The 13003-nt window shown below is 40.2% G+C and overlaps 1 protein-coding gene across 3 annotated transcripts in view; it reads right to left on the bottom strand.

The window, feature by feature from the left end:
* Positions 1–6415: 6415 nt before the first annotated feature.
* The window catches only part of LOC120738733 (LIM domain containing preferred translocation partner in lipoma), a 183657-nt gene continuing 177069 nt past the window's right edge, over positions 6416–13003 (bottom strand). For all 3 annotated transcript variants that reach the window (XM_040040154.1, XM_040040156.1, XM_040040157.1), the window contains one exon: positions 6416–11765. In XM_040040154.1, coding sequence (XP_039896088.1) covers positions 11637–11765 — 129 coding nt within the window. In that variant the 3' untranslated portion in view covers positions 6416–11636. The remainder of the gene's footprint in view (positions 11766–13003) is intronic.

Here is a 13003-nt window from a genome sequence, read left to right as displayed (position 1 = left end):
AAAAATGAGGCAGGAGTGATCAAGAGGCATCTCGTTTCATCATTTGGGCTTAACGGTTAAACTCTGACGTCTGAAGTTTGCAGCACGGCCTGATTTCTGAGAGGAGTCAGGCGCCTCAAACACACGTTCACCAAAAGCTCGTGAGCCAGAGTAAGCGTAACTTCTCTGGCAGCTTACAACAGGCAAACGTGTAAGACTTAAACAACAACAAAAAAAAAGATTAAAATTGGCTCATTTGAATTTCCAGAGTTGACTTGAGCTGGTTTAGATAACATCAACAAATGTGAGTATTTAACACACCGTCCACTAAAAAAAAGAAATCTTCTTTAAAACTCATGAAATTTAAAAAAAAGTTACAAACATGAACCAATGCTACACCTACCCTGGGATTTACTTCTGCAGCTTATTAGGCTTATATGGAAAGACTGTGTAATAACAATAATAATAATTTTAAAAAATGATAAAACAATGATAATTATGAAAAAAGTAATTATGCTGGCAGCACAGTGTTATACAATTTTATATGTTTAAATTTTGTGTCACTTGGAATGCGTGAAAACGAGACAGCGGGCTAGCAAAAACATTTAGGATGGCTAGCTAAGGTTCAGCTGATGCATAAAATTAGCTTTAGCAGCATTAATTAGCTAATAGCAATAAGTGGATAAGTGTTAGTAACACGTATTTAAACAAATTGTTGTTAAAATAAACCAGTTTAACAGTTTTCTATTAGAAGTTCTAATATTTTGTGTTTCAAATTAACATACATAAGGAGGGCAAAATATTAGGAACATTTTAGAGTGAGTACATGACAAACACCCTTTATGTAAAAATGAAGAATGTCATTAAAAGTAGAAATTTACAGCTGAGCTGTTGTTTTGGATCACATTCAATTTCAGGGGTGTACTTAATGAACTGGGGGGGGCAAGTAGCTAGAAGAGTAGCTGAGGTGATGAGTAGTGGCTGAAACACACAAAAATGGTTAAAGGACGGCTATGTTGCTCATTTTTAGCTTCGTATTTTATTCTTGGAGTCTATACGTATATACATAAAAAAAAAAAAATCAAAAAAAAATCACCTGAATTCAGAACATCCTCCAACAGCAGCAGCTTTTCTGGCCAGATGTAATCATCGCCTCTGACTAAGACGAACATATCAGGAACGTGACTGGTGGTTTGGATAAAGGTGACGTCATCTACGTGGGGGTACATCAGACAAAAATAGGTAGGAAGCACCGACCTATACGCTACAGAAATCTTTTCCCCTCGTGAAGTCGTTACCTGATATGACACACTCCTGTTTGTAAGCACAAAAAGCACGCCTGGTTCACATGGAAACACTCAGCTCCGTACCTATTAAAATCTTATCTGTGGAGTTTAAAGTATAATTGGTAGCACTCAACGATCCCACCGTCAAGGAAACAAGAAAGTGGTTTTCATTTTGCGTCCACTGTTCCAGCATTCAGATTTCCTCAGCTGGCTTAATCAGTCGGCCCGCTTTAGTGTGAGAATGAAAGTTCACACCGAGACACAAGGTTTTGCATTAAATCCACGGACGCCTCTCTGCCGCTTACCCTCAGGTCAAGAGGTGACAGCTCAAAGAGCGCCTTAAATCATGAGAACTGCTTTACCTTTCAGTGGAGCTGGAGAAACGCACCTACATTAAGTCAGTAAAGTCTGAGGATTTATCCGGATCTGAACGCTTCCCTCTGCGCTGCATATAAATGGATTCGACTCGGTGGGTTCAGCTCGAGCCTGACAGACTGTGAGGGTTGGCTGATTGAGCAGCACAGGCCAACAAGCAGCAGCTGCATCATTACCTTTTCATACTAGAAAACATACATTGCGAATTAAACAAAAGGAGCAGGTTCACGGCTCTGATTTCATGTTCGGGTTTAAAGTGATAACAGAAAATCCTGGCATGCTCTCAGCTGTAGTCAATAAGGTCAGACTACATTTAAAGGAGAACCTCTCTGCTTTTGTTGCCGTGTACTGTGAGGTCAAGAGGTCAACTTCATTTTCCACCCTATAAAATCAGAAATTGGTGAGCAGCTAAAACAGTGAGAAGAGACTGAAACTACATTTGGATGAGAATAATAAAAAACAAATCCAATATATAATGTATGGTGATAAAAGCCTTGGGGTAACACAGCATTAAGTACATATTAATGAGTTGACCCTTGTCCTTGTATTTTTGGCTTGATTTGCAAGAGCTGTAATTAAAAGTGGCAAAAAAAGAAGGCTCTAAATTGATGAAAGCAATGCCGCTGTAACCTCTGGATCAGAACATAATCTCTAGTGGGTGGACTGCACACTGAAGTCCAAGTTTTAAATGTTTTCTAAGCATTTATTTTAAAGACGCTGCCTCTGCGGCTCTATTACCTGTCGTTTGTGTCTCAGCGTGCACACAGTAGAGATACAGGTCAAGCTTGGGAAGAGTTTTGCAAAGATTGGGTCATTCCGTATAAAATGAACCAAATCTGAAAAGATTAAGAATCAGCCGAGTTTCTTTTTACAATAGCTTTTGCATATTTAAATAAGTCGTGTAAAATTTTATCTTCATATTGCCATTCTCTGAGCAAAGGTCCTTAAAGTAAAATAACCAGTGGGTTGAAATTTCAGCATTTCTGAGCCCTCATAACTCATCAGAACTAACCAAGTACAGGAGATATAAACATGAAAGTTTCTGGGCTGACAAACACATTTATGTTCTATTAAAAACCACAACCAAATTCACTTTACATGCACTCAAGGTGCCAGAATCCACAGACAAAATCAGGGGTGTTTTGCAATCATGATTTTGAGGTCTGAGCATCAGGATCATGGAATACATCATAATTTCAATGAACTTTCTTATCATATAGAGGTTCATTTTGTCTCCTTTTTACCCCAATTTTAATACCAGGCTCATCTTCTAGCTCATCTGTAATTCCGCTATTTTAAAATGATTTTCATATTTTAACCCAGTAACCCTAATGTTGATGCTCTGAGTTTGTCGTAGAACTGCGATAATCAAAAATCTGACTTTGCCCCAGGATCTTTAAATGTCCAAGTGTTTCAATGTGTTTAGTCCAGTTTATGACAGCAGTAAAATGTGTTTTTTAGCCCTGAAAATTTCAGGAAATTTAATGTGTGCTAATGGAACTGGGTAATAAAAGAGTCTGGGAACACACATAGGCATTATGTGGAAGCTGGATGATATTTTCTTACCTTGAAGCCATTTTCTGAAGTGCCCGAAATCTTTTAATATTTTTTCCCCTATTAGCCACCAGGGGGCGACTCTTCTGTAGGAAAAGTCTCTCAGTGCCCTTCAAACGTGCTCAGTTGATCTGATGGTGATCATGATTTCATTCTCTGGATGCGAGTCCTGGTAAATACAACAGCTAACCATTCATTTTCTTCCTCTTATTCAATAAGGGTCATGTAGGCCTGGAGCCTATCCCAGCTGCCACAGGGCAAGATTCAGGTACAGGTCACCAGTTGTGTTGTAGGGCTAACACAGAGAAAAAGACAGTCATTCACACCTAGTCTACTAACTGCGCTTACGGGAGGAAGCCGCGGTACCCGGAGAAAACACCAGGTGGAGAACATGCTCTTAAAACAATATTATTATTATTATTATTATTATTATTAGAGTCAAAAATGAGGGTAACACAGGGCATGCTGCAGGGCGGCCTGTCATGTGACTGATGAGTCACTGCTCTATGAGCATGTAGTGTCCCGCCCCCTGCTGGTGACGGTTGGTTTCAAAAAGCTGATATTAGACAATAACAAAAAACCCAACTCTTTGCATCAGGATGATAACTTTTCATATAGAGTATAAGGTGGGAACCAGGGCAATGTTAACTCCTGAGATTAATCTACACCAAAAAGGTGAATGATGCTTAAACATTTGTTTTTCTAGGTTTAGAATGGGCAGGGCCGTTCTGAGTGTGGGATTGTCTTCTAGGCTGATTCACTGCCTGGACTGGACATCTGGACTGTTTTTAATGCAATTATCTAACCAATAATACGGCTGTTGTCCCGTTAATTGTACTAACAGCCCATCGAAGACGTCTGAGCTCCAGTCTTGGTGAGTGATATGCAAAGATTTCATTAGTCTGTTGTTTAGTGCCAATTTGCTAGCATCTACCTCAGATGAAACTTGGTAACCCAAGCAAGCTAGCCCTGGCTTCACTCCAATCTGCCATAAAGCTAATACCAAAGCTTCAAAACAGCTACAGCTACATCATCTTTTACATACAGTCTATGATGAAGCTATTAACTTCATGATAAATCGCTCTAATCAGCCTAATTTCTTGTTTTACAGCACACAAGTAGTTTATCGAACCTTTTTTTTGTCTTAAAATTACATTTGGTGAGCAGTATTAAATGTTAATGGATTAACAAAAAGACTCCAGTCTGGAGCGCGGTATTGCTCAGTAGCCGAGCATTAGAGGAAACAAACAGAGGAGATATAAACGAGTCTGAGTGATGCTTGTACAACAGAGCTACCGCCAGAGGAGACGTTTCCATTTTACATGATTGCAGTTGTTTTAGAAACTCTGCCGCACGGATAATGGCACTTAAGATGCTTATTGTTCACTCATGAATGAGTCATGCAATAGTCAGGCTTTTGCTGTACAAAACAGGCACATCGACAGAGGAAAAAGTTTGCTTTGATATTTTCCGCGGCTTTAATAGAGACTTTTAAACAACTCCAATAATTGCAGCTTCTCTTCACACAAAGTTGGCCGGCGCCCTCGCACCCAGTGACCACCTTGGCCAGTCCTTGGATGCTCGCAGCCAGTTACAGATCAAGAGGCACTAATAACGGTTTCCTTCAGCGTGCACGCTGGGACAGCTCGGATTTGTGTCTCAGAGTGATCTGTCGAAGTTTTACCCAGAGCAACACTGACTCAGTGATTACATCACTGCCTTTAGCCAAGTCAAGGACACACAAAATCAATGCTCTTGATGCAAATGCACAGTGGGAATTCACTTTAAAGCTAATAACATTAAGCTCAGAGCGCTGTGATGTCGGCCCACATTGTAATGTTATGTAAATCTGACCATATGACAGCTTCATTTAAATCGAGAGTGTGCAAGATTATGCGTGATAGCGGCCCATTTTGCTCCCTCATGCTCATCTCTGCTTCCCGGTAAATAAATCAGGGCACAATTCTGCGTATTAGAAGAAGACATTCAAAAATGCTGGAGCTGGCCCCCGGAGACTTGACGCCGGATTTCTTATGCAGAAGAAGAAATTGGAGGGTACATCGTGTTGGCTGGAGGGCCCATCACTCATCAATTTGTTTGTAAACACCAGATTTATGTGCAGTAAAGCAAGTCCTCGGTTAAACTGCTGGGGGGGCCTTCGTTCCCCCTCAGACACACACACACACCCACACACACAGGATCGCCTGCAGCATATTTAGGAAAAAATTACGAGGAAATCTCCACACTGCTGGCATGTCAAATTCTTCAGTTTACTAGCATAGGAACGGGGGGGGGGATGAGTGAGTACTCTCCAGTTTACAGCTCGCGTCAGGAGCTGGAGAGCAAACAAGCCGATGATATAACCGCAGTATTTACTGTCAGCATCAGGCCAGCTGTGGATAAACACCCTCTGTTTGCTTTCACATTCTCATGTACATCAGTCGTCAGTGACCAGAAGAAACCCCGCGTGAGGGCCTTCTAGTGTTGCAGGCGGATCGCCTCGTTCGTACCATTTCAATTTTGCAGTCTGCAAGAAGGGAATAAAGTGCTCAGCGACTTACTGCTGATCTGCAACTCACAAGTAAAGATGACAAATGGAAAGGATTAAATCAAGCGGGTCCTGGAAAGGTGGCAGTTTAAAAAGAAGAAGAAAAAAAAAAAGGTCTTTAAATTATTCTAACAACTCCATCAAGTTGATCCCAGCAGTGAGCATACTTCATAGTCGAGTGCATTTGCTGATTGTGGCCCTAAAAAAAAAAAAAAAAAAAAAAAAAAAAAAAAAAAAAAAAGAGAGAGAGACTGTGACACAGTGCTGGTGTAATTAAACCACAGTCTCAGTTATACACAAAAGAGTGTTGCAAGTGTAGGATTTCTATTAGGCTGGTGATTCCAGCTAAGGAGTGTTTGGGGAGACATGTAAGCAGGTGCATTAGCTGCTACTGAAGAGAGAGTGAGTCAAGTAGTCACGGCTTTTACTTGTTGGGGATAAATCTCTTTCATCTGCAGGTACAGTGCAGAGGAAGTCACCAACAGGTGGCACGAGGAGAAGACAGAGAGAACGAGCTCATTACCTGGGCAATCCACCGGACCAAGAGCCGAAAGGCCAAGTGTTAACCGGCGGCGGGGGAGGGGGTGGACGGGCCCGAATCAGAGATAGAGGTTTAAGATTTTTCATATAATTAAACAAAACACAGCAAAAGGAAGCAAGACACAGAGACGTGTTGCTATTGCAAAGCTTTTATTGAAGGAAGAAAGAAAAAAAAAAAAAAAAAAGACTACATCAAGCCCCTTCAGAAGATCAAGAACAGATGCTTTACTCAAAATAGCGGCTCGGGCTATACGAGGTGAGTTAAAACTCGGCGGCTGCAGCCTTAAGCACCTGATGGAGACATCTACAAAGGGGATCGTCTTTATTTACTTTGGTAAAAAAAAAAAAAAAAAAAAAACAGGTAAAGAAGTGAAGTTCTTTGAGGTGAAAGAGGAAACATGAAATACACAGTAAGAGTAAGGTGATTCAATACTGCTCAGCCGAAGGCACTTTACAGGCGGGGCTACGACAGCAGACAACGCGAACAAATTCACTTATGAAAGCGTTTTCTTTATGAGAGGATTTGCATCATATGTGCTCCAATGAAAGGAAGCATAACATGTTCAAAGACTAACCATAAAAATAACCAATACATGAGTTTGACACAGCTTCAGCGCATCAGCAGAGATTTACCTGTGCACATGTACCAGACCAGGGTATGCTGAGCAGAAAACATGTGCTAATAAACCAACTTGAAATCATTCATAACTAGTCATATTATTTGTTTACTGCTTTGTGAGTGCATTACATCCTTTTAATGTAAAGGCCTTATCTAGATAATACAGCTTCTTCTTCTGTTGAGGAAAATAGCAAACGACAGTGATGGACGAGTGCAGTGCAGTTTGGAGTCAGATTCCAGGCAAATGGAAGTCCAACATTCATTTGCCTTTTAGCTGTTTTGGTTTCCTGAATGAAGTCTTGTGGTGTTTTGCAGCTAGACGCCCCAGAGTGACTTGTTGGAAAAGTGAAATGGTTTTTATCCAAGCTACTTCACAGAAACCGCGCTGCTGGCTGAGAACATGAAAGTACTGCATTTTAGCATCTTCAGCTCAAAACAACGAGCCCAAAGATGCTAAAATGCTCCAAGAAATGACGGGAACGGCACAGTCTGGTGTTGATTATCTGCACCTTTCACTTATGCTACTTAATCAGGTGTTAAAGACATCATTAGATCATCAACAGAGAAATTTTGATGTAAAGATTTATTGAAAAATGTAGATGTCTGTAGAATAATAACACCAACACTGCAGACTGGTTCCTTCTGTGTGCCAGAGGTTACAAAATCTCCTGGTAAAGCAAAAGTTTGATAGCGCTAAATTAAAACAGGGCGGCAGTAATTTTGTTTTCCTGGTAGCCATCAGCAGATTTTCATGAGCAGCTGAAACGGTGGTCTGTGCAACAGCTGGAATAACTCTGGAAACCTCCTGGCAAAACAAGAGCTCCGCTGTTCGACGGAGGCAGAGAAGGCGACGAGGGGGAGCGAGAGCGAACCTCGGACGGCATTCTTACAAAGTAGAAATACCACCAACCCAAACCAAACCTGCGTACTCATTAGCTTCGCGACAGTGGATGATTCTTAAATGGAGGGCAATCCAGTCTTTGTGACAGCGGTGCGAGGGAAGGAGTGGCAGGAAGGTATCTACTGTCACTTCGACCCCTACATGCACCGAAGATCTGAAAGAATTCCTGATTTTACGCTGAACTGCTGTCACGCTGGGAAGTTTGCTTTGGCGGATTTGTTGACGTCCGTAACATCCACTTACTGAATGCTGTCGAGGCATGCATCATATTTTCTACACAGCCCAATTTTATTATAGATGTGTATTTTCTGTTGTCAAATATTCCTAAAATATGAATGGAGTAGCAGCTGTTACAGTAAAGTACAGCAAACAGAGGCTGAAACTAAAATGTTTAACTAACTGCAGCCTGACTCAGAACAGAAGGCCGTGGGAGAAATGCACAGCTGCCACGTCCACTGCCGACGAGCTGCAGGTCAGCTGCTGTTTCAAGTGTAAAAGTCTCAGTGCATCTTTAATACTGACGCCTGATTATCCAAACAAGGGCCACAGATAAAGTGACATGCTAACGCAGCATGAATCCCAGCTGTAGTCTCATTGTGGTATATTTTCCCAAAGTATTAGAAGTAAAAAAACAGGAGAATAAATCTCCAGTTACTAGACAGAAGAACAGACCCGACTGTCGCAGCTTTAGTTCTCTTAATCACCGCCTAACTAATTAAGCTGCGATACTCAAGATGACTGTAGACGTTGCTTCTAAACAGTTCAGCGACACCGTGGAGACATTTTTAAAGATCTTTAGGACAGATTACAGGTTTTTAGTTGAAGCAGTGCACTCGCTACTTACTGAACTGTAAAAATACTGTATTTTGGGGGGGGGTTGTATATGACCGATGGACCTTTTGTGTACAGCAATGCGCTCCAAATATTGATGGAAAATGTCCTGAGGACGTGAAGTTTATGTTGCCTAACCTTTTCAGAGAACCAGCCCTCGCTCCGTTCCTGCTGCAGGCATGTGAGCTAGTACCAAATGTAAACTGCCTAACCAGCTTCCACCTTCTCAACTTTAAATACCCCGCTCAATTCCAAATAGAAAGCTTAGTCAATTTTTAAGTTAAAAAACAAACAAATAAACAAGCAAAAAAAAAGAAAATCTGCGACAGTAAAGGTTTGGTGAATTCTTCGTTCACCTTATTAGCACAGTCGTCTTTACAAAGCGATACCCTGGTTGAAACTCTGCTGTAACAGGACGCACTGATTACATCTGATGTAGTAAATAGAGATCAGAGGCGATAAACAGGACTAAATGTTGTGTAAGGAAAACAGGAAAGAGGAGACGAATTCTCTTAAAGTTAGAATGAACTTCTCTGATCGAGCCTCGGGAATAATGCGCCTCGGTTAGCTCCAGCTAATAAACTAGCAAAGCATTGCAACTTGTAGTTACTTGTAGTTTCAAAGTACCATGTGGAGATTTTCTAAGAACAAATCAACATAAAGTTTCACTTTTGTTCTTCTGACAAAACAGCTGAATGTTCGTATGAACCTCATGTTCTGCTAGCTTGTAGCTGGTCGTCACTGTTTTTGTGGCTGCAGAGCTGCGCTTTGGATTTCTCCGTTGTCATTTTACGTGTTTGTGGTCATGTGCATCTGCTTGTATTTGATTTGTGCCTCACTGTAGTCGTCTCACATCACTTTGTTGTCTTTTCATCTCTGTAGATTTTTCTCGTCTCGTCTTTTTAGCAGTTTTCTGTCACTTTGTCGTCACGCTACATCTCGTTACAGCTTTTTTTTGTCTTTTTGTTGCTTCTTGTTGGAAATTTTTCACTTCATGTTGTCATTTTATGTCTTTTTTTAAAATTCTTTTTACTTGTTTTGTCATGTTGCATGTTTCAGTTTTTTGGTTGGGTGGGGAAACAGTTTTCTTTTCATTTTTAATTTTTTTTTTAAATTTTTGTTTATCTCTTGGTCTTTTTTAAAGGCATTTTTTCACCATTTCTATTTTATTTTATTTTTTTTAGGGTTTATGTAGTTTCTTTGTAGTTACTTACAATTTTTACTTTCAATTTCTTTGGAGCCAAGCCATTTTTTTTTCTCTTTACAGTCTTTATACTTGTCTTATATAATTTTGCTGGAATGTTTGCATATCTGTGCCATCATTGTGTGCCTCTCTGTGGTCTTCTTTGTCTTTGCAGTTGTTTTGTGTCACTCTGTATCTCGGTGTAGACACTGTGTGCTTCTTTGTGGTCTTTTTTTGAAGCCGTTTTCTTTGCCTGACGTCTTTATTGTGTTTTGATTGTCGTTTTTTGCGATAAACAGTAAAGTCATACTCCACAAGGTACGTTAAACTCACCTAGTACTGCTGTAACATTGGAATGAACCCTCAGATTAAGCTCTAAAGCTTCTGGTCCATCGCTCTTGGATCGAGCAAATAACATAATCAGTTATTTTTGGGAAACTCTCACGGTCCCTTCTTTGTCCATCAACTTTGAAACAAACAGCAAATATAAAAGATGAGCGTTAATGAAACAATCAGCACTGACATAAAGCACAGAGACGCACAGAGACACACAGTTTGATTACAGGGTTACAATAAGGACACTTATGATCACATCTGTACATGTAAAATATTTCCTTAAATCATAAAATTTCTCATAAAGTGTCGATGCAATTAACATTAAAAATTGCATAGGCATGGAATATTCTTTATTTCTGTGAGACTGCTTAAAGAACAATCACTGCTTTTGTCTATGGTCGTTAAAAAGGGGCAAGTTACACAATTATACGCTGAAAAAACAAAAACAAGAATGAAACTCAACACAAAGGTTGTTTTTATATGATTGTGCTGCTCAGGCCAAAATGGAAAATAATCAACCATATGCATGAAAGAATATCCAGCTGAAAGGAAAATATTGTGCTAAAAAGGAGGTGTGGTTTTTTTGTTCTCAACAGCAGAAATAACTGTTTATCATTCCTGCAGTACAGAGCAGTTTACTCTAAATAACGTGGAAATACATACAAACATAGCAGTTTAGATTCGCTTTTTGGAGTTATGCAGAGCTGTTTTGAAAGCCTTCGTTGGGTAATTTCATCCCATTTTGTGTACTGTACTCTGATTTGTCCTGCAGAAAAACAAACAAACACGTTTTTCCTAAAAATACTGCTAAAGCTACAGTCACACACGCGCACACTGACATCCATCCACAACTTCACCTGCACAGTAAACATATTAAACATTTTGCACGTCCTGCTCGTGTTTTAGATCAGAAAAAGAAGTCGGAGAGGAACATTATGGGCCCGTGCATGCACGTGCAACCTGGCTAAAAGATATGCGCTGGTGATAAATACGATAACAGGAGGATAACAGGGGGTGGTGATGTATATTGTAGACGGATTTAGATTTAAAGTAGCAGTGCAAAAATTGTAGGAAATGCGTAAAAGCTCTATGGCTTAGAGTTAAATGATGAACCAGCTAGCTTAGCATTTTTACAATAAAATAATGCAATATAATATAATTATAACTAAACCCTCTTTCAGTGAGCTTTAGAGATCCTTTTTTTTAACCTTCAGACTGAGGAAGAGCAGTTGCTTCCCATGTCTTCCTCTCTTTATGTAAAGCTACAGGAAGAAAACTTTAAATAAGAAAAACTCTTCTGCAGTGATCGTACAGAGTAAATAATTATATGTGAGCGTGTGAATGTGATGCCACAGTATGTTTTGTTACTTAAGGTGAACATTTATATAGAGCCATATATATGTAAATGAGGAATGCAGGCTTTTGTGGATGTTTGCAAGAAACCAAAAGAGCGAGCGAGGGCCGGGTTATCACAGTTTAGCTGTTTAGAGGTCAGTGGTGGCCTTGGCGGTGAGGGCCTGGATGCGGCTGGTGTTACAGTTTTTGCAGAGCACGTGTCCATCCAGCGGGTAGCAGCCCTGGTTATCCCCCTCCGAGAGTAGGGAGCCGCAGTCCTGCAGGACACAGATAGTCCGTTAGTCCACAAACACAAACGGGGTCATTATCCACGCTCACCGGTCAGACACATTCATCCTCCTCTCTGCACTCAGGCTCTAAACGACACATTTACTGCTATTTAAAAGCTCAGCCAGTGTCACGTTACGGGAGCCTCTCTGCAGAAAAGCCTGTGCTACGGTTCTCTGCCAGTTGGTGAGTCTGAATGGAAACAACTGGTTAGTACTCAGACACAGTTGGGCTTAACTCCCAATCTTTCAAGGATTTAAATTCAGACTTTTTTTTCCCCCCTTGTAAAAGTGTTTCAAGTAGAACAATTTTTCTAAGTATGATTGCAAATTGTGTGTCCTCTTTTACAGATTCTAATATAAATGTATTTCAGCTCGTCTCTTTCAGGAGTGGAATCATCAGATATTTGTCTATTTCTCTGTGTTCCGGCTCCTTTCTTTGTCACGGGTATTAATGCAAAGTGTGCTCTTGTGTTTTTACTTACAGTGAGAATGATTTGAGTGGAGAAAATATTTTTATTTTTGGAGCTTTTACAGTAAGAAATAATCCTCATTCATAGTAAAACTCAATTTTGTGTGGAAAAAAAAGCAGTTTTAGCCTGCTCCCCTTTAAACCACCTTTTTCTGATTGGCTGCCCCTCTTGAACTTGTGGGCGGAGCTTCCGTGCCTGAGACGTCCATATTAGGGTTATTCCCACTCAATGACGTAATGCAACATTCCCAACAGTGAATGTGTGTTTGGTTCACAGGGATTATAAGTACTTATGGAGACTTATGGAGAGTAGGAAATTAGGAGAAGCTCAATAGATCCAAATTTATTCGAACAGCTTTTATGGAATTTTACATCTTTTTAGATAAACTAAAAAGATGGCAACGAAAGGAGCATGTAGCCAAATTGCATGACTTCATAAGAAAGGTAATATGTTTACAAGGCTGAAGAAGTCACTTTGATGAGTGATGAAATGTTGCATCCAGATGAAGAAAATCAACTTTCTGAGAATTCCTTACCAGGATTATTGAGCATGCAGTTTAACGCCTCAAACGAATCAAACAGGAAAACGTTCCACTCTAGCGCCTTTAGTTTATGTCATATTGACATATATATTCTTATGAAGTGGTAGTTAGCAATGAGACAGAAAAAAATGGTAAGCCTGTTTGCTTTGTCACTGTGAGCGCGTTAGCCTTTTTAGCTCAAAGCAGCGCAGCCTGATAGAGACTTTTGTGGTTGA

The sequence above is a fragment of the Simochromis diagramma genome, unplaced genomic scaffold (assembly GCF_900408965.1).
Source record: "Simochromis diagramma unplaced genomic scaffold, fSimDia1.1 OVJJ01000026.1, whole genome shotgun sequence".
Taxonomy (NCBI): Eukaryota; Metazoa; Chordata; class Actinopteri; order Cichliformes; family Cichlidae; genus Simochromis; species Simochromis diagramma.
The sequence above is the reverse complement of the archived record's forward strand: the minus strand, read 5'-3'. Positions and strand labels throughout refer to the sequence as shown.